This window comes from Phalaenopsis equestris, unplaced genomic scaffold, assembly GCF_001263595.1.
Source record: "Phalaenopsis equestris unplaced genomic scaffold, ASM126359v1 Scaffold000002, whole genome shotgun sequence".
Taxonomy (NCBI): domain Eukaryota; kingdom Viridiplantae; phylum Streptophyta; class Magnoliopsida; order Asparagales; family Orchidaceae; genus Phalaenopsis; species Phalaenopsis equestris.
This window is the reverse complement of record NW_018164444.1, coordinates 52767231-52790903: the sequence shown is the minus strand read 5'-3', so window position 1 is coordinate 52790903 and position 23673 is coordinate 52767231. Positions and strand designations below refer to the sequence as shown.

Here is a 23673-nt window from a genome sequence, read left to right as displayed (position 1 = left end):
GTTTAATTATTATAACACTAAGATTGACATATAGAAAAAATAAAAATAATTAAAAAATATGATAGGATTGGCTTGATTGCTCGACTTGACATTAGTCTGATTGGGCTAGGTCTACTTTAGCTAAAGTAGGTTTGACTACACTTGCCTTTGTATAACTTGAATTAGTTTGACATGACATGGGTAGGTTAGCCTAGCCTAGACTTGATTTAGCTTAGCTTAGCTTACCTTAGCATAATTAAACCAAGCTTAATGTAGTCAGACTAGATTAAGCATGGCTTGGCAAAATTAAGTTAGACTTGATCTACAGTATATCGCTGAATCATGCACTAACTACTGCTGGTCAAATAAGCTGTCATGTATAACAAGACATTATTATTTAGTAATTCAATTAATAAAATTTAAAAGAAAATAATAGTATAAATGTTTGAAAAATAAAATAAGAGTAGCTGAAAATGGTCATAAAAGAACATAAATTTTTTGAGCATACGGACAATAAAGTTGCAGGGAGCGAAGGGCGCGACTTTGCTTCAGCAAAAGTGACCGTATGGGACGGCTTTCTTCGATCAAAACACTGTTGAGCAGAGTCAATTAATTTGGCATTTAAATTGTTCTGCCTACCGGAGGGACCTATAAACGCTTTTCTCCTTGCTCACAATATGTGTGGGGGCATTTACATACATCCACATATTTCTTATATGTTTATATATTAACAACTAATTTTAATATTTACATAGATAACACTCAAAATTTTAATTTCACATCAAAAATATCACTGCCCTTTACTTTTTGAAGTTAAAAGGCAGACTTTTAGGCCTATATTGATGACACCAATGTGTTATAATGTAGATAAAAAAATGTTGATGTTAGATGTGTAAATGCATGAGAATTGTATTGCGTACGGCTAGCCACTTTAGTTTAATTTTGTGAATTGGCAAAATTTTAAAAGTAGTTAAAAGTTTAAATTAAAATTAACATTATCAATTTAAACAAATAACGAAAAAATAGACAAAATAGTGCCACACAAGCACAATTTCCACATTAATTTTGCACTGATATGATTATTAACTGGATTCAAGCTTGGTAGGAACAAGACTTATATTTAGCATCAAACCGAGAATAAGATTTAAATTTAACCTCAAACTCAAAAGAAAATATTACATGCACAGATGATGACATGAATCAAACCACACTGTGCAATCTAAAGCATGGTGTGATTCACGCCGTAGTCCAGACACAATATTTTCTTCAAACCGAGACTTAACAATTTTTGAAATTTAACATGCCCAAACCAATTCCAGGTCTGCGGACTTGAGAAAAAACGTTCATGAATACAACGAGTGGCTATCACTCATCAAAATAATTTCGAAATACATTTATGCTAGAAAACATATCGTAATAATTTCTCCAACGACATATACTGCAAATCATACAGTCAAATTTCTCTGTATTGCATAAAATTAAAACGATCTAGCAGACGAAACAATCCGTACAAAACCAACTCAGCAAGAAATGTAGCAACCACAATAATTCTTTCGAAATCACCGTTAAATTTAAGATCACTAAAACCTAAAAAATAACTGAAATCACTGTACAATCACCCTTTATTTTTTTTTATTTTTGACATTTTTCATTCACATGGTTAGCACGCAAATGATATCATTAATTACAAACATGATGTACCAAACATCATACCAAGATCAAGCCCCTACAATTAATCCTTATTGGCATTATGCAGAAATCAAACAGCCAATTCACCCGTCTTCTTCGTGGATCTGCTCAACAAGAACACAGAATGCCTGCAAAGCTTCTGCATTCCTTTCCTAAGGCTCAGTTGATTTAAGAAACCTTTGGCATATCCGCTTTTAGATTCATCTGAATCGCTTGAAGTTGGTGAAGGCCTTCCAGAAATGAATTCACATTCGTCAACTTCACTCCTCTTTTCAAAGCTCCGGAAGCTTGCATCAGCATCACTTTCCGAGGCATCTAAACTACCAATTTCGCCATTCAAACCCACGTAAGAATCCTCCGAGAAATCAAGGCCGTCATCATTCCGGTGAGATTTAGGGTTAGAATGCAACTCTGGAGCTTCGGCAGCTGACTGCTGTCTTTCATGGAGGATTTTCATGATTAATGTATTGAGAAAGTTCATCACTTGAACAGCATGGATCAATGCTGTTAAAGGATCAGTTATCTGGAGAGAGAAAAGAAGGATGACTGTTTACATACAATTTAAAGTTCTTATCCTACATTTAGGTGGTGGGGGAGCAAAATTCCTATACTATGCATAACCGAGTATAAATTTAAGAGGGTAGTTTTCGGGCTATATAGTAATTCTCCTAAACCTAAGTTGATGAAAACAAGTCTCAATCTCTCCCCGATTCCACCATTGCTTACAAGATATCGGCCAAAAAATTCTAACCTGAGTCATGTTAGGAGCAAAAACCGTGGCTATGTTTCGAGCATTCATCTTGTTGTATTGTTCGTGCTCCACAACGTCAGCCATCAAATTGACAACCCAGTGAAGCAATGCCGCTTCGGTAAGCGGCAGCATCTCAATGAGCTGGGAGCACTCTCCTTTGGCATTGCAATGCATCACCAGTTCTGGTGGGAGGGAGTCTAGAATCCCATTTGGTAGTTCTCTAAACCATGCCTACATGATTAAAGGGATATGGTCAGTTGCCTCACTACTAGATAAAGATGTTAAAAATGAAAGCATATTTAAATTAAAAGAATATTGACTAATGCATAAATCAGAATAGTACAGCATAATATAAGGAATTCTCTCAATTTACAATATCAACATTTTTCAAACCAAAAAACAAGCACAACATCACAGCATACCAAACCAGATAATTTATAAAACAAGAGAAATTCATGTCCAATTAAGAAATTCATGTCCAATATCAGAAATATGGCTGGTGCATTGGATTTTTCAAAAGATGGTTATGCCTCAAATTAAGTCCTATATCAGAAATTAATGTCCAATTAAGAAATCTTTTGTCCACCATTTTCTGACATGAATTTCACAGATACTATCAGCACTATGGCTGGTGCATTCGACACTGCTCATTTTGAGCATGCCAAAACCTCTCGCCTATTAAAACCTTCATCGCTGTTCATTAAGAACTGGGGTGCCAATTCAGGAGGCATATGTTACACTGTGTTTTGCAACAATACTAAATATGAGAAGGTTATTTAAAGCTCTATTATGTTATAGATTCATAATACCTTCTCATAATTAGGATCATAAGATATTGCAACTATTTACGGCATGCTTTACGAATCCTCATCCATTTACTTGTTCTTGCTAAGTTTTTACTGAAGTGTTAAACTAATTCATCATATTATCATTAGCATTATCGCATTTTCTTCCTAACATTTTACATCCACACTTATTTATATGTCTAATAGGTGCATTTTTTCTCCTTTACCGTAGATATCCAAATCACCTAAACAAATCTCAATTGTCACATCCTCAATAAATGCTTGACTAACCATCCAACATAATCATAGCTAACTATTCCTACCTAGTTTTTCCACCATCTAGCATCAAGATACTCGGTCCACACAACCCATTCAACCTAATTGAAGTTTATTAAATTTACCTTTAAATCCCCATTATATACCACTTATTAAATAATATTACCAAAAGCACTACATTTTAACAATCAAGCCTTTAACTCTACCTTTAACTCTAAAAGTTGCATCCTAATGCATAGCACCTTTTGATATTTTTTCATTTCCATTTGGGGGTTGTCCCTACACCGGTATTTTCATTTTTAATGATTGGTGCAAAGTAAGACAAAATCAAGTTAAATTTCTAATGATTTCTAAATACACCTAATTCATTTTTTCTTAATTTAAAATTTGCTTAAATCTAATGAATTATGAATTCACCACTCCTCTCTCGAGTGAGCGCCAACTGTCCCATCATGAAGGCACAGAAGCAAGCTCCCATAATCCATAAATTCTAGAAGTTGTCGGTATTGCAGGTCACTGGTCCTGCCAATGCCAGCTCCCCAAGCCATTATTGCGGGGCTTCAAAAGTTGCAGACCCATCAACACTCTCCCATAAAACCAATTGTTCCGTTGATGCCACCCTATCTTGCCATAGATTTCATTGAATGCAGGTTTTTTTTCAATACTTCAAATTCTCAATTTAAATATGTGAAGTTCAAATTATACTGTATCCAAAACACAGTGGATCTCCTTATACTTCCAAGAAAATAGCCCCCAAGTTTCTTGTTAGCACTTAATATTTTAATTGTTCCTTTAATTTATGTGTTGACCAATTTCCTTAACTTATCGAAGCTCTTAAAGTCCATGCGGCAAATCTAACCTTAATATTAAACAAAATCAACCTTGCATATTTTTAAGTCTAACGGAATTGAATTGTGTTGCATTAATTGCAAGTCAAATCCTACACAACCATTGCCTACTTTTTAACACGATCTAGTTAAAATGAAGCATGTCAGTTGCAAGTGATATCCTGATAAAATCTTCTTATTTTTATCCATAATTAAATTAAGTTGTGATGCATTACTTATAATTGCTATGTTAAGTATATTATTGTTAATTTCTTACTTAAATTAACTTAAAGACATGGTACAACATCTCTGGCCTTGGTATTGGTCAAATCCAAATAAGATCGTTTGATTAGTTTCAGAATAAGTTTTGCCGATTGTTGTCAAGTTAACATCAAACATCAATCTTTACCATTTGGTTTACATCAAACAATGGCACTCTTGCAGACACAATCCACCATGCAGTCCAAAACGCAGTATAGAAAAAACAAAGTTGTAGTATACAGGTAAAGAAAACCACAATGTTAAATAAGAATTAAGGCAATACAAATTCGAAAAAGAATTCATGCTTTAAAAAAGATTTAAATTTGTTGAATTTGTAAATAGAGCAGCTTGAATTTTTTTTTTATAGAAAGAAAAGGTATATATACCCAATTACAAGGACACTCACAATAAAAATAATAAAAATAATACAAAGAAATTTGAAGCATAGATGTCAGCCATGTTCACTTAGATTTGAAGCCATCGAACAATTGCCGAGAAAGATTCCTAGTGAGGATATCTGCTAGCTGGCCACTGGAGGGCACAAAAAGAATGCAAATTTCCCCGAACTTGAGCATTCCTTAATGAAGTTTCTATCAATCTCCACATGTTTGGTACGATCAAGCTGGATCAGGTTGTGAGAGATGCTGATGGCGGCCTTATTGTAACAGAACAGTTGTAGAGAGACAGAGGTCGGCATACGTAGTTTGTGGAGCATGATGTGTAACCCAAGAACTTCAGAGATCCCCAATGAAAACAACAACAACAACAACAACAACAACAAAGCCTTAATCCCACTTCAGAGATCCCCAATCACATAGAACCGAAATTCAACTTCAACTCTACTCCTGGCAACTAATGACTGCTTTTTACTTTTCTATATGGCGACATTTCCCCACACAAATGAGTAGTACTCAGAGGTAGATCACCGGTCATGGACAAACCCAACCCAATCAACGTCTATGTAAACAACAATAGAGCGCATTGTGTCGTAAAAAAACAAACCTGAGCCTAGAATGTCTTTTAAATAATGAAGAAATCTGATGGATAGCTTGGAAATGATGCTCATAAAGGTCATGCATGAAGTGACTTACAATACCAACTGCATGGCATATGTCGGGGTGTGTATGGGCAAAGTAGATGAGTTTCTCCACAAAGCATTGGTAGCGTGTCTTATTTACAAGAACATTTTGAACATCAGCTAATTTTTCATTAGGATCCATCAGGACAGCCACTAGTTCGCACAGAAGAAGATTGTTCACTTTTAACATGTCAAATACATATTTGCGTCGAGACAGACAAATCCCCCGAGATGACCGAGCAACTTCTAAGCCCAAGAAGTACCGAAGAGATCACAAATCCTTCATTTCAAATGATGTACCTAAAAGGCCTTACAAAAAGTCTAATGCTAGTAGATCGTAATTTATAAGCACAATATCATCGACATAAACAATAAGGATGACAATTTGGCCATTGAATGAATATCGGAAGAAGAGAGTGTGATCTGATTGAGCTTGAGTAAAACCGCGGCCCACCAGCACCTTTGTGAATCTGCCAAACCAGACCCGTGGGAATTGTTTGTCCATAGAGGGACTTTCGCAACTAACACACTTGCCCTTGGGAGACAATAGATTCAAAGCCTGGAGGAATGAAATATACAGCTCTGTGAGATCTCCGTTCAGGAACACATTCTTCACATGGAATTGGACTAAGGGTTAATCCAGACTCATCGCAAGAGACGACAGGACCCAAATGGTGTTTTACTCAGCCATCGGAGCAAATGTCTCCTCATAATCAATTTCATAGGTCTGTGAGTACCTTTTGGCAACCAGCTGCGCTTTGTTGCGTTTAAAAGACTCATCGGAGTTGAATTTCATGCTAAAATCCATTGGCATCCTATGCTTTCTTTCCCCGAGGAATATCTACATCCCACGTATGGTTCCATCAAAAAGGGCATTCATCTCCTCAATCACTGCAACCTTCTAGGCATAATCTACTAGTGCTGCCTCAATGGTAGTTGGGATTTGATGGTCCGTTAGGGCAGTAGCAAATGCTCTGTGGGTCGGCGATAGACTGCGAAAAGAGATATTTTGTCATGGAATGAGCATGTTTGATTGCATACCTTGCTTGGAGAACCCACTTCCTCATTTGCAGTTGGAGTTATGTTGGGGACGTCGCTCGAGATAGATTCAATGTCCGGCAAGGAGATAGCACTTTCTAGAGTAGGTGCATTGAAACGAGTGCGCTGAGTATAGATACGAAGAGTGGGAGGAGGAGATGGTAGAACTATGGCAGAAACATCGGAGGGAAGATTTACAAGAGTAGGATATAAAACTATGTCCAAGAACACTAGCACCCCCTCACTTGAGGCCAAGTCAGGAAAAGAGGAAACACTTCAAAAAAAGGAGACATCCACACGCACATAAATTCTATTTGTGATAAGAACCAAGTACTAATACCCCTTTTGAGTGACGGAGTACCCGGGTAAGGCATTTTATAGATCTGAGATCCAGTTAACTATGAGTGGGGCAGTGCTCCGAACAAAGGTCGTGCACCCAAAATATTTTGGGATCTAACGTAATGAAGACTCGATTGGTGGGAAAATATGACATCATGACGGCTAAAAGGGTTCAGAAGTTATGAATTTTAGTGAGAACTATATTGATGAGATAAGTGATAAGTAGTATGACATCATCCTAAAATTATTTTTAGACATTATATTGAAATATAATGGAGCGAGCAACATCAAGAAGATGTCGAATTTTCCTCTCGAATACCCCATTTGCCGAGAATCCGTACACAAGCCATGATGGAGGATGCACTTACCAGAAATTCTCCTAAAATAGAGTTAGAAAACACATGACCATTGTCGGTCCGAAGAACCTGAATTGAAATTTTGAATTTGCTCAAAATGAAAGTGTAGAAGTTTTGGAAGGTGACAATAACTTCTGATTTATTTTTTAGAATATAAACCCACATCGTTCGAGTGTGGTCATCAATCAAAATAAGAAACCACTATTTATCGGTGTAACTGAAAGTGCAAGAGGGACCTCATATGTAACTGTGAACGAGGGAAAAAGAGGCGAAAGATGTGTAGGTGTGGGATGGGTAATGAACTCAATGATGTTTGACTAACTAACAGGTCGCACAATTGAAATTAGAAAGATTTTTATTAATAAACATTAACGGATACAAATGTTTTAAATACTGAAAACTAAGATGACCGAAACAATAATGTAACCACATAATCAGACATTCAATGACTCTAAATAAACTACAACTACTTAGTGGAATGTTCTCGTGCTCCGTGCTTTTCTCTTGAAAGTAGTAGAGTCCATCTACCCACTTAACAGTTCCAATCATCCTCATTGAACGACAATTCTGAAACACACAAACATCAGGAGAGAAATGAACAATACAATCAATGTCATCCGTCAATTTACTAACAGATAAATAGTTACACTTTAACAGTGGAACACATAACACAAATTCCTAGGTTGGACCAGAAGTTTGAACAACTGACGATTTACCAACAATGGAACTACAGAAGCCGTCCGTAATTCTGACTGTATCTTTCACAGAGCATGGGTAGTATGTTGAGAAAGCTTACGAGCATCCGGTCATGTGGTTCATGGCACTTGAATCAATAATCTATAGACTGTAGGTAAAATATGCGAGTGTCATGGGAACAATACCTTGACGGACATGTGAGGTCGATGGACCAGCAGAAATCTGATTGGATCCAAGAAGCTTGACCAATTGCTCTACCTGACTTTTCAGAGGGTCGGAAGATTCAGGAATGTTTCGGGTAGGAGCTAGCAGAATCGTGGTAGGCTCGAATGTCATATTGAGACCCTTTACAGTAGCAGTTTTGGCCGAATGTTTGACTCACTTTTCCGTGGAGCTTCCAACACTTGTCACAGGTGTGATTGGATTTATGACAACAGACACAAGTAGGGTGGCCTATTCGTGGTGGTAGGGAAAAAGGTGGGGCACAATTAGAGACCAAGGCGGATGATTCAGTTGAAGAAGTGGAAGTGTCGAGCATTAGAAATCTCTGGCTTTCTTTACGGCGAATCTCGATTAAAACAACACTAGTAGAAGGCAGAGGATCCCAACCAAGAACACGGCTCCAGACTTCATCAAGGTCTCTGTTGAGGCATACCATAAATTGAAACATGCGATCCTTTTCTACAATCTTCTCGAAGAGAGAGTGGTCGGCTAGAGAATCCCATGTGTAGTCGTAATACAAGTAGCATTCCATCTGTAGTGCCACCAGATCTTATTATAGTACTGGGCCACGATCTTTCATCCATGTTTTGCTTCTCAAATCTTCTTAAACACTTCATCAAGTTGGTCGGAGTTCCCTACATCCAAGTAGGTATCACGGACTGCAGTCCAGAGGGCACTAGCGGAAGGGAATAATATATATGAATAACCAATGGACGTTTCCATGGAGTTGATCGGCCATGACATGACCATGGAGTTCTTCACTTCTCAAGCTTCATAAATCGGGTCAATCTTTAGAGGTTCACGGATCATATATGTGAGGACCCACTAAGTGGGGTCGGTTACCTGAATCAATTTTCTCCATTGTGCTCTATTGAGTGTCATATTTTTATTGAATTCTAATAAATTTAGGTCATTTTATATACATCATTCTCAAGTCTTCGTAAGTCCACCTCTACCTCTCATAAAACATCTACTCTCCTAAGAGAATAATTAGATGGTCAACATTTAATGTGACCAAATCATCTAAGACGACTCTCAAATATAGTTTGCCACTGGAGTTACACCAACTCTTTCACGGATATATTTGCTTCGTATTTGGACCCTAAGTGCAAAACCACATACCCACCTAAACATTCTCATCTCAGCAAAACTTAACTTAGTTTCATGCTTCTCATTTATAGGCCAACATTCTACGCTATAAAGCATTGCAGGTCCAACCATCTTATAAAATTTTCCTTTGAAGTCTAAGCGATATTTTTCTAACACATAATAGGTCTGATGCATTCCTCCACTTCAACCATCCAACTTAAATTCTACTAATAACATCCCCTTCGATATCACCAACACTAAGAATGGTAGACCCGAGATATCTATAACATTCTCTGATTTTAATGATTTGATCACTCATTGCTATAACTTTGCCACTAGATCTAGTACTACTAAAAATTATATTCCACATATTCAGTTTTAAATCTACTCAAATAAAGATTTTTAGACTCTAAAGCTGACCTTTATAATCCAAGATTTTCCTTAACATATTCTCTAGTCTTTATCCACAAGAAGGATATCATCACCGAAAAACATACACCAAGGTACATCCTTCTGTAAATGTCCAGCAAATGAATCGTTAACTAAAGATAACAAATATGAAGTTAAAGTCAATCCCTAATGTAATCCAATTGAAATAGGAAAATAGTTTGTCAATTCTCCTTCAGTTCGAACAACTAACAGCTCCAGAATACATATCCTTAATAACTTGAATTTAAGTCATATCAACGAATTTCTTTCCTATAACCCTCCAAGAAATTCTCTTGGAATCTTATCATAAGTTTTTTCTAAATCAACAAAAATAATATGTATATCCTTTTACTCTCTCTGTACTTCTCAATCAAATTTCTCAACAAATATATAATTTCCATAATAGACTTGCCCGACACAAATCCAAACTGGTTTTGAGAAATATTTGTATCACTTCTTAACCAATGTTTAATTATTCTGCCATAATTTTAATCCTTGACACATTAACTTAATTCCTCTATAATTTGCAAACTCTTGTGCATCCCCTTTACCCTTAAAAATAGGGACCAAAATGCTCTTCCTCAACTCCTCAAACATCTTTTTAGTTTTTAAAATAATATTTAAAAATTTAGTGAGTCAATAAATTCCCGAGTTTCCTAAATTTTCATAATTCTATTGGGTTATCATCAAGTAGATTAATTTTCCACCCTTTATTTTCTTTAAAACCTCCTCAACTTTTTTTTTACTAATGCAAAGGTATATAAATATATATATATTATTAATGATATTAATATCACTAAAATCGATTATCTTTTTAAAATATTCATTGAAACGTGTATCAAAATATCTAATCCACCTATGTTGAATATCCATTTAGGAAAAACACTTTTGTATTTTCATCTTTAAAACATTTTACTTGCATTAAATCTTTAATTATTTTTTTGTATTGCTAGTTTATGCATTAATCTTTCACAATCTTTAATATCAATTTTATTATAAAGATTATTAAAAACAGAATTTTTTACTTCATAAAATATTTTCTTAGTCTCTCTCCAGACCACCTTACATTTTTTCCAATTATCTAACCTTTTATTTAAACCAATTTTTATAACAATACTTCTTACATTTATCTTCTCTTACACATTATTATTCACCACCAACTATTTTTATTTATAATTTTTTTTTCTTTTGATTCTTCAAGTACGTCTTTTGTCACTTGTTTAATGGTACTTGTTACTTTATCCCACATAACATTAGTTAGTGGAGTCAAACAAATCAGTCTACTTTTACTCATTTATATTACATCTCTCCGCACACCTCTTTTCATAAATTTTCTCCCTATTTTTCATAAATTTTCTCCCTCTCATAAAGCCATTTAAACCAATATTAAAACCAACCTGATTTCCATTCCAAAAACTTTATTTGAGCTACTTGAACATAAAAATGCAAAGGGTACGTAAGAAGAGATAAATGCTTTAAAAAAAAATCATACATAAAAGATTGTTGAATTACCAAAAGGTAAATAAATAGTAAAATGCAAATAATTTTTTGCCATCAAATATAAAACAAAAGGAAGCCTAAGAAGATACAAATAAGATTCATAACAAAAGGATATACTCAATCACTTGGGAGACTATCAAAAAATTTTTATTCATGTTATTAAAATAACCACTATCGTATTATAATGTCCCTAAAGCTAAATTATGGGTAGCACATCAATAATATGTTGTAAAAATATTTTTTTTTATATATGGGACGTCGAAGAGAGGTATGTATATGCAGCCACCACAAGGATTCAATTACTTCTTCAAAAAGAATAAGATATAAAGATTGAGAAATATATTATAGGAATTGAAACAAAGACCCAAAGCTTAGTTTGCCAAACTTACAGAAATTATGGAATAAGTTGGATACAAGCAATGCTAAGAAGACCATATTATCTTCATAAAACACTCTCTTGATCATAAAATGTCAATCTTTATTGTATATATTAACGCTATACTTGTTATATGTAATAATAATTAGGAGAAAACAGCTCTAAGAAAAAAGCTCGTTGAAGCATTAACCAAAGAGCAAAGAAAATCAAATACTTTTCGGAATAAAAATGGCTCAATTTGAACAATGAATATTTATCTCTAAATAAAAAACATGTAATAGACCTGCTAAAAAAACTAATATGACAAAATACAAGCCATGTGGAACTCTGACTGAACCAAAAATAAAAAATAGATTTTGATGAAAAAGGAACTGACGTAGAAACAAGGACTATTAAAAATTAGTAAGAAGACTAATCTATTTATCTAACATTGGTCTTGACAATGCATTTGTAGTAAATCTTGTAAATCAATTCTTGTACAAACCCAAAGATTCACACCTTCAAGTTGCCTAGAAATTTCCCAAATACATTAAGTCAAGCTCAAGAAAAAGAATTCTATGCAAAAGCATGATATCTTACAAATTGAAGAATATACAAATGCGAGCTATGCGGGGTCACTAGCGGATAGAAGATCTACTTCAAAATATTGTACAATCTTAAGAAAAAAATCTCATAACTTAAAGAAGGAAAAAAACAATTTGTTAGCTTAAGATCAAATGTTGAAGTCGGGGTTCAAAGCCATTGCCCAAGGAATCCATGAGCTTTTATGGATTAAAATCATATCAAAAAATTAAAAAATAAAAAAGAGAATGAAAATATATTGTGATAATTATTGCACACAATCCAGTACAACATGTTTGTACCAAACAAGTTGAGGTTGATAGACACTTCATAAAAGAAAGATTATAGTAGCATGATTTACACTTCATATGTATCTACGGGAAATCAACTAGCAACCTAATACTAAAAAATATTATAGGCAAACTTAGAATGCTAAATCTTTACCATCCATTTTAAGGAGTGTTGAATTTCTCTTTCTTCCATGGTGGGGCCTACTTACTCTTAAATTATAGCAAAGAATTTAAGATATGGATTGAGGCTTAGTACCATTGGATTTATTTCACTATGGCTCGCAGATTGCAATTTGTGTGCTTCTCTATAAATTTGCCGTCCCCTTCTTATTTTTTCCTCTATTTTTTATTTATTCATATTTTGAAATGCTTGTTGAAGATGAATAATACCACTTCTGTACAAAGAATTTTTTTTTACTGTTCTCCATTATTATATTTTCAGCAATATGCATAAGAAAACTTCAACTAAATGCAATGTTCAATACTTATAGCGAGTTAGGCAGCTATTATACCTTAATCAAACCAGCTAAACAGTGTAGATCAACTCCATGTGGCACAATACCTTTGTTTAGTTCCTCTCTGGCAAGCATTTCTAGCCCATTTTCTGCATTAATTCTAAATATTCCTTCTACCTAGAAAATACGAATTGAAGTTTAGTACTTGCATATTCCAACATTCAAACGAATATAAGTGCCACAGTAAATACATGGAAATAGGTGGGAGATTACTTTAAGGCCGCCTTGTGAATACAGGTACCGTTGCATGGACAGTAAAATAGTTGGCACACTGTTTCCTCTACTATCATATGAACATTTCATAGATTCAGCAGAGACTCCAAAAACTGTGGCACTGCAATGAATAGTGATAACCAATAGGAACCAAAATCTAAAAGAATATAGCTGAAGTCCAAGACTAATACATAAGAAATCACAGAATTGCAAGTATTGAAGCAATTTTTTACGCATATTAGCTAGCATAAGATTATGCACTTGAAAAGAAAGCTTGTATTAAAACAAACAGGAGATATATACAGTTGCGTGAAAGATGACCCATATTTCATTTTCATTCTATAATGTCGATCTCAAAAAACCTCAACTGCTACTCTTGACATTTTTTTTTTTACTTTGATTGAACATTGACAGATATATCAAAATTTCAGCAAATGAGAAGAGTTACTTTCTGTATAATAGAGTAAGAGGTCACAATGATCCCGAACTACTTATGAGGGGTTGTTTTAATCCCAAACCATCCATCACATTTAGCAACTTAACTCGTCAAATTTTGACCCAACCTGATCCAAAATAATACAACAAAGAAACTATTATGGATCATATTTGAGGAGCTAAGGGACTACACATTTAATAGTTTTAACCTTTTAATTCATTATAATATGTGACATGTCTTCTCAAACAATGTCAAACTATGTAAAAAACATAATATTGAAAAACTGGACAAATGAGCAAATAACAAACAGTCCTATTACTATCTCAAAGCATCACAGAAGATTGAAGAAGTGCAGGCATAAAAAATAGGAAAAATTTTTAATAGAATAAACAGCCTTATGGCTTCATTACATAAATCCCAACTAAAAACGTCCCCGCATGCATTGGCATGCAAGTATATGCTTCCATGCATTACGATCCAAGGGGCTGTTAAGAGGCTTACCACCGGAGACATTATTCTGAAAGGGTGGCTAGATCAAGCTTTGATTAAATCAGCTAAACTAGGAAGAAGTTCAGTAGATTAAGCTATTTTAAGCCGGCTAAATCAAGCGAAGGTTCAGTAGACCACCTGAGGTCAGTCCAATGCATAAATCAATTGCATCAACAGGGTTGATAACAAAGAATAGGCCAACCACATCATGGAAACATCAAACAGGTCAACCAACGTGGGTTTTCAAGTCAAAAGAGAGCTTAATTTAGTTTTAGTAATGTTTGTTTGATATAAATTTACTTATGTTTAACAAATTTTGTCGCACCAGTCTAATTTCTTCCTATCATTCCAATTATTTTCTAACACTGTCATTGCCGGGTCCCAAGCCCCTGGGTCCCAAGCCCCAGATGTGAAAAGTTGAGAGTTGTGTTAGGTAGTCGAAAGCCAGGGTGAAATTTGTCGAAAAATCATGATATGAATCATTTAATCATTCTGTAAATGCTAGGGCATCCCAGCAGCCCCTAGAAACGACGCATTGTTTGACCTGAATACAGTGAAAAATATGCAACGCTCGCTACATCGGCGCCTGGATGTAGTGTCAAATAAACAAAGATTCTCATATTATGAACAGATGCAGGTAAAGAAGTTTGTCCATGAAACCAATATTATGATAGGACCTTCGAATATAGGTGCTCTCACAGATAGACTAATAAAATTAATTGATATTATGGTCCATAGGAAGATAAATATTTTATGTATTCAAGAAATTAAATGGGCTGGGAAAAACACCAAGGAGATTGATAGCTTAGGTTTTAAACTTTGGTATCCAGGTAAGAATCACATTAGAAATAGTATAAATGTAATTACAGATAAGAGTTTGAAAGATAATATTGTAAAAATTAATAGGATTGAAGATAAAATTATGGTTCTTAAGATTGTTGTTGATACTAAGATCTTTAATATTATAAGTGTTTATGCTCCTCAAGTAGGTTAGATATAGTTCTAAAGAAAAATTATGGAACGACCTAGTAGAATTAATACAAATGATACATATTGAAGAAAGAATTTTTATTAGAGGAGACTTAAATGAACATGTTGGCAGAGTAGTAAAAGATCTTAGAAATGGTCATGGGGCTATGGTTTTGGAGTCATTAACGTAGAAGATATAATCATATTAGATTTTGCTTTAGCATATGATTTTGTTATTGTTATTACTTTATTTAAAAAAAAGTTTAGCATATTATCATATATAAAAATGGATCTAATAAAACAAATTAATTATTTTCTTATGAGAAGAAGAGATCATCAATAATGTGAGATCATCAATAAGAAGAAGAGATCATCAATAATGTAAAGATTGTAAGGTCATTTTAAGTGAAAATTTAAATACTCAACATTGATTATTAATTTTGAATTTTAAGACGAAGAGCTCTAAGATAAAGAATACTACAAATCATTGTCATAGAATCAGATATGAGCACCTAAAACATACAAATAAAATTATTTTTATGAGTAAACTTCAAGATTTTAAAATTTGAGATGTTCATGAAGAAGCAAATTCTATGTGAGATAAAGTAAAAAATATTATTAAAAAAGAAGTAAAAGATATACATGAAGAATCAAAAAGAAAAAAAATTATAAATAAAAATAGTTGGTGAAATAATAATGTGCAAGGAAAGATAAAATATAAAAAGTTTTATAAAAATTAGTTTAGATATAAAAATTTAGATAATTAAGAAAAATATAAGGTGGTCGTAGGAAGTTTTAGATAACAATTTGTGACGCTAAAGATTCTGTTTTTAGTGATTTTTATAATAGATAATATACTAAAGAAAGTGAGAAAGATACGTATAAATTAGTCAAACAAAAAGAAAATAAAAGTAAAGATTTTAACCCAAATAAATGTATTAAAGATGAAAATTAAAAGTGTTTTTTTCTTAGAAACAAGTCAAACAAACAGAAAAGAAAAGTAAAAATTTAACCAAAGTCAAGTGTATTAAAGAAGAAAATCAAAAAATATTTTTTCTTAGAAGAAAATATTCAACATAGTTGTGTGAGCTATTTTGATAACTTTTCAATGAAGTTTCTAAAAAATACAATCGATCTTGGTGATATTAATATCATTAATCATAATAAAATACTTTATTTTTATCATTGCATTAGTAAAAAAGAAGTTGAGTAGGCTTCAAAGAGAACCAATTATGGAAAATTAATATAATATGATCATATCCTCGTTGAAATGTGGAACTATTTAGGAGTTTTGAGAATTTCTTGGCTAACTAAACTCTTTAATAGTATTTTAAAAACTAAAAAGATGCATGGGAGGTGGAAGAGTATTTTGGTCCTCATTTTTTAGAATAAAGGAGATGCACAAGAGTATGCAAATAATAGAGGAATTAACTTAATCGGTCATACTTTAAAAATATGGGAGAGGGTAATTGAACATGGGTTAAGATGTGATACAAAGATTTCTCATAATCAATTTAGATGTATGCCAAGCAGGTCTCCTATGAAAGCTATACATTTATTGAGAAGTTTGATTGAGAAGTACAGAGAGAATAATAAGGATCTACATATGATTTATTTTTTTTAGAAAAAATTGGATTTAGAAAAAGCTTACAATAAGGTTCCAAGAAAAATTCTTTGAAGAGTTCTAAAAAAAGGTGTTGATATGACTTATATTTAAGTCATTAAAGATATGTATACTAGAGTTGTTACTTGTGTTTAAACAAAAGGAGGATTGACCAAGTATTTTCCTATTTCAGTTGGGTTACATAAGGGATCGACATTAAGCCCGTATTTTTTTTGCTTTAGTTATGGATGCTCTTACTGGACATTTGCAGGAGGTTGTACTTTAGTGTATGCTTTTCGCCGATAATATCATTCTTGTGGATAAGACTGGAGAAATCAGTCAGGAAAAACTTTAATTATAAAGATCTACATTGGAATCTAAAGGCCTTTGGTTGAGTGAGCTAAAACTGAATACATGGAATGTAATTTTAGTAATGTAATTTGTAATTTTAGTAATAGTAGCTCTAGTGACAGAGTTGTAACTATGAGTGATCAAATCATTAAAAGGTGTGAACGTTTTAGATATTTTGAGTCTATTGTTCAAAATGATGGTGATAAAGATGGAGATGTTATTAGTAGAGTTCCAGTTAGTTGGCTACAGGTTGGTTGGTTAAAGTGGAGGAATGCTTCGGGCATATTGTGTGATAGAAAAATAACGCTTAAATTGAAAGGAAAATTTAATAAGATGGTGGTGAGACCTGCAATGCTCTATGGCGCAGAATGTTGGCCTTTAAAAGAGCAGCATAAAACAAAGTTAAGTGTTGCTGAGATGAGAATGCTTAGGTGGATGAGTGGCTTGACGCTTAGAGACAAAATACGAAATAAATATATCCCTAATAGGGTTGGTGTAGTTGTAATGAAGGACAAGATTAAAGAGAGTCGTCTTAGATGGTTTGGTCACATTAAACGTCGACTATTTGATGATCCGATTAGAAGAGTAGATGTTTTAGCTTCGAATGATGTGAAGAAAGACAGAGGTAGACCTAAAAAGACTAAGACATATTGTATAAAAAATGATCTTAATATATTAAAATTAAATGAAAATATGACACTCAACAGGATGCAGTGGAGAAAAAAAATTCATGTAGCTGACCCCACCTATTGGGATAAAGGCTTGTTGTTGTTGTTGTTGTTGTATTCCATTAATTTTATATTATTGTATTAATATTTTAATTAAAAGCAGCAATCAATTCATTCTCTCAATGATATGCAAGCTTATTATCAGTTCATACAAAAATATACAAATGAATTTCATGATTTCATATTTAAAAGTCACTACTCTATGGAGTTCCATAAATAGAAACTAATTATCATTCATTGGCAAGCAAAAACTTTCGCTTCCAAACACAGCCTCAAAACAAACTACAGAGTCAAAAGTGGGTTGGCCACTCTAATAAAGCTGATAGCTTAGATGTCTGCCTATAGGCCAAACACTTCAAATAAAATGACTAGCAAAGATATTTTGCATTCTACTTCTTAATTAATAAGATATTATCTTGAATGATAGATATCTTCCAACATATTGCTATGATACTGTTTTAGGGCTACTCAAAGATATTTAAGGAGAGGTCTTAGCATGGATATGATTGTAAAATAGGATGAGAAGGGGAAATGGGAGGTCGATGGTGTTTAAAAAGGGTATAAGAAGAAATTTGTGGTTGGATAGTAGATTTTGTGTTGATCGACGGCTGTCTCGACTAAAAATAATGAGGAGGACAACCAGGCAACACAGAACGGAGGTCCATGAGGTTCACCACTTATTCTTGCATAAGCTACAGACACACCACTTAGAAACAACGGAACTATGGGTGTTCCGCAATAGCAGAACCGCGAGAATTCTGCATCTCATGAAATGATCCACATCCAGCATCACTCTCCTGGGATAGGAGAGGCTTCATCCTGTTCTCTGAAAACATCCCATTCTTTGAAAACATCCTGGCCCTCGTAACACAGTGACAAGTCCACTGCATTAAAAGTCGAAGAAATATTATAATTTCCCGATAGATTAATCTTGTAGGCATTGTCATTAATCTTATTGGCAATCATGAATGGGCCATCAGGTCTAGGCTTGAGCTTCTTGAATAAACCTATAGGAAGTCGTTCCTTCAGCCTGATCCATATCATATTGCCCTCCTTGAAAATCATAATTTTCCTAAACTTGCTAGCCTATTTCTAAATTGATGTTTTGTTTAGTAATTTCTTTCATTACCTGCTCGAGTAGGGTCTACATATTCTTGACTCGAACCTCGACATCAGTACTAAGCTCAATAGAGAGTAGTATCGAGACTAACCCAAGTTGAATCCCCTTTTAGGGTCAACCGTGATGCAACGAAAGTGGACGACTCGGTTATACCATATTCTCACCAGCACTAATTCTAGCATGCACAAATCAGAATTCAGTGGATAATGAACTAGTCTTACTCAGTCATCCAAACATTCTTAATCCATTTCAATTCATAATTCATTAAAATTTTATAATAATTGGAAGCGTATATATGATATTATCACCAAAATATATACAAAGTTGCTAAAATTCAACATATAAAGATACATACCACAAAAGTCTGTAAAACTTTCAAAACTATAGAATCCAAAAGTACAAAAATCACATATGGCTAATTGCCCTAATGGTACATTCCCCTAATGAAAATCAACAACTTATAGAAGTGAGTTACAAGCTCAACAAAATAATCAAAACTAAAATAAAATTTTATAGACATAAACAACTCGATTATTGTGAAATGTAGCTCATGCATATCAGCAATACATTACACAAATATGTTTTAATCATATGAAACATTTAAGGTAAGGGTGTAAAATGCAACAAATAGTAATAACTGTAACGAGTATATATTTCATTCATGTTTGTGTTATCATAAGGATATCCATAATGATTTTATAATCAATATGATATGATCCGATATCAAAATTGATATGTTTTTTCCATAGAAATTGAAGCAAACACACCAATTTGTTACAATCTTACGTCAAAATTGGTACGCTTTTTAATAGAAATTAGAGCAAACACAAATATTTTCTTTAAAAATTCAAATAACTCAACAAGAATACAAAAGAAAAGCACCTATAATTCAAGAGGTAGGCGATATCTCCCAAACTCTAAACCTAACTCACAATTCAATCTTATGCATAAAAGTCAATCCTAAATATAATGTCTATTTATACCCAACAATAATAATAATAATAAAAGGCTAAATTGCCTTTAGACAAACAAAAGACAAAATTTCTTTTAGTCTTGCCGCGGGAATGACACAATAATGTCTTCTTAGAAATGCCACATGTAATTGCATTGGCTTTGACTACATTTATTTCATTTCATGTCATTGAATCATCACCCAGCCCGTCGACTAAAAATAACTATTAATAAAAGTTGGGTCATTTCCAACATATCATATATCAATAGTCATCCTGATACCAACACTTTCATCTCTGTCTAAATATCATAAGTCGAGAATCCCATCATTCTCCATCATATATACATACAAGATATCCATCTAATAGTCTACATATCACAACACTTGTGATATTCTTTTAAACATAATTCATGTAACAATCATTCATCATATACAAATCAAATATCATATACATAAACAACAATATATCTGCAAACAATGATTTAATAAACATGCTTATCATGTCAATAAAAATAGTAAAATCATAAATATCATCAGTGTCAACTCAAATTTGCATTCATATAACAAGTGCAGGCATTCAACAATACATATAAATTCTTTTAAACACAACACTTATAACATTCTTTTAAACATAATTCATGTGATAGTCTACATATCACAAAACTCGCGACATTTTTTTAAACATAATCCATATAGCAATCATTCATCATATAGAAATCATGTATCATATAAATATACAACAGTATATGAATACTTGCAAACAATGACTTAATAAACAATCTTATCATATGAATAGAAACAGTAAATTCATAAATATCATTAGTGTCAACTCAAATTTACATTTATATAACATGCGTAGGCATTCAACAATATACGAAAATTTCTAAATAAAGTTGTATATCAATAAATCACATAGAAAACCTACAGAAATATATTGTTCTTAATTTAGCACATGATTATTTCACCTGAATCAATGAAGCAGACAAGTTTTCTCAAGCTCGCTTTGAACTTGCCGCCTAGAATAAACTACTTTGAACCATACTCCCCATAAATTTTTTATGAAGTTCTAGCTTAGGTCTTAATTTAATTCCAATCATAATTTACTTGCCAAATTTTACATCAAAATGACTTCCCAGCATAAATTTTCCATAAAGGCTTTTTATTCCCTCCATTCACCCTTCTTTCTGTTTACAGCTCAAAACTCTAACCGAGAATTAAGAAATTAAGTCACAACTTCCAACCACACTTTTGCCTCTTGTTACAGTAAACAAGAATGCAGAAATGCTCTGCCTAGCAGTAAATCACGAAAAAAGATTGCGTTAAAGGAAAGGAATGTTTCAAATTGCATTCGAATGAGTAGTCCCTTAGCCGATCATGCATGCTTCGCTCTGCTACAGTGTTGGGATATAGAAACCTCGCAAGAACAAAGAATTGGGAGAATGGAAAGAAAATGGAGGAAAATGGGAAAATAAACCCACACCCATTAATCACATCTGTCAAATGAATCACGATGTTGCATGCTTCACAAAGTGGAATGTTACAGTGCTATGAAATCAAGGATTGATTAGGAATTTGATTGAGATTAATCAAACTTTTATTTTAAAATTTAATTTCCCAATTATATCCATAATATATGTATAGTGTTATAAATCGAATCCATCTTTTCAAAATGTAAAATTTTATAAAATTAGTTCAATTGAATTTTGGGGAATACAAAATTTGGGTATATTTTAAAACTAATAAATTTAGCTAATTTGATCAAAATTGGGTATTACAGTCCATACACAATCTCAAAGGGTTGTGACATGTAGATCAACTAGTAGACCGATTGTAGCAAAACTTCACCTTAGGGAGAACCAAATCTCACTGCATGATTTTCTTTGCCACAAAACATCTAGAAGTTTTCCCAAACTGTAATTTATAACCAATGTTTGTTTGTAAATCTGAGGGTTAGCTGCTGAACTGAAATGAAGCTTTGTAACTAACTTGCCCCATAAAGTTTTCCAAAAGTGACTAAGAAACTTTATGTCAAATCCATGCAACTCTAAAACACATACGACATTCCAAGACATGTCTTGATAAAATGAATAATCATCTTTTTTGGCATAACTAGAGTTGGAACTGCCCATAGACAAGTATTCTCACAAACTATATCTCAAACCATTAAATTTGTAACCTATTTCTCCACTCTTTGTACCTAGTTGGGTGCATCTGATAAGCAAGTTTGTTTGGAGAAATTGACCGTCGAGTAAAATAAATGACATGTTGAAGCTCTCTCGGTGGTAACCATTCAAAAATTAAATTGTCTGTCAGGACATCCGACAACTTATTTAATAATAGTTTCTCCTTATTTGTTATTAGCTCCTCGGACACACTAACTTTTAAGACAACTAATATTAGTCATGTTAGAATCTCTCATGGACTCAGCTTGAATCACTAACATCTCTCATTGTCGACTGCAAGCTGACAAATTCTCCAACTACTCCCTGCTCAATGAAATATCATTCTTTTGCTAGTGCAATCTAATGCAATGTGTCCAAAACTGTAGCAATTCCTAATTGGGATGAATTTGGGAGTGTCGGTAGGCTCCACCTTTTTACCACACTAAATTGGTTTCTCCTCAAGAGGTTGGCTTGGATACTCCACTAGGTGTACTCAAGTTGTATGATCCTGGAGTTGAACTCTCATGTAAGGCGTGACAATCAGAAGGCGATGTTTCTCCATCTGCAAAGTTGGGCTTTGTACATCAAATAGGGACCACTACGACCGCTGTTGCACCATATTACTAATAGACGTTCTCACTCCTCCAACATATCTCGCTACTGTGTGCTCATCTGATTCCAACTCATTTCAAAATGAGTCGACCAAATTTAGTTGTATACTCCATCACCAAAAAAACTTTCAGGCGCAAATGGTGGAGTTTAATGAATATATTTTGTTGATAATACAGGGGAAGATATTTGCATTGTTGCATCTCCCTCTTCATCTTTAAATCAGGCAATGATTTTATTTTTTCACTCACATTGATAAAGAAGCTTCAGGTTCTCCCACCACAAGAAATTGCTCTGTCCCTCCTAGACCAGCTCGACCCAAGATCAACAAACCCAACCAAGCCAACTAGCCCAACCTTAGAGAACCAAAAACACCTATTTTTTTCTGGGAAAATTTTAGTCCCCAGGCGGGGCTCATTAAGCCCCTAAATCATGTATGTGAAGAGAGGAATTAAGGGGAGTTTTGAGAGACAAGTTTGAATGTGTTTTGAGGGTGAATTTATTAGGGCTAATCACATATGGTTTGTTTTCATGTTTTGGATTCCTACAAATTTCTTTTCATATTCTTGTTCCTAAAGAATTATGAAAAATCAATCTACCTTTTTGAATCGTAGATCACTCGTTGTATCTTGTTTGTTTGCTTGGAGATTAATCAAAATTTTCCACATATTTCTTACAATTTGTTGGTTGATTTCAGCTCTGATTCTTATCAAATTAGTATCAGACCAAGATCTTGGAGAAATGACAGCATGGAAAGTGGATGCTTTAGAAGAGAAATTAGAAGAAGAAGAGTAAATTAAATCCAGGATTGAGAAAAGATTCTCAACCATGGAAGATTTTTCTCTATCGAAAATCAGTTTGAGGGCTTGGAAAAGAGCGCGAGGAGGCTTATTGAGATATAATCAAATTATTGCCAGTGATTCAAATTACAAACCCTAAACAAAGTTTGACTGAATAATCATTGGCCAAATCTAAAGGGAAAGA

General features: G+C 33.6%; 1 protein-coding gene across 1 annotated transcript in view; it reads right to left on the bottom strand.

The window, feature by feature from the left end:
* Positions 1 to 1509: 1509 nt before the first annotated feature.
* LOC110024786 (rho GTPase-activating protein 5-like) overlaps positions 1510 to 23673 on the bottom strand; it is a 26991-nt gene continuing 4827 nt past the window's right edge. Inside the window, exons 2-5 of the mRNA XM_020724947.1 lie at positions 13271 to 13391; positions 13055 to 13174; positions 2420 to 2650; positions 1510 to 2191 (exon numbers count right to left, since the gene is read on the bottom strand). Of these exons, the coding sequence (XP_020580606.1) occupies positions 1739 to 2191; positions 2420 to 2650; positions 13055 to 13174; positions 13271 to 13391 (925 nt within the window). The 3' untranslated portion in view covers positions 1510 to 1738. The remainder of the gene's footprint in view (positions 2192 to 2419; positions 2651 to 13054; positions 13175 to 13270; positions 13392 to 23673) is intronic.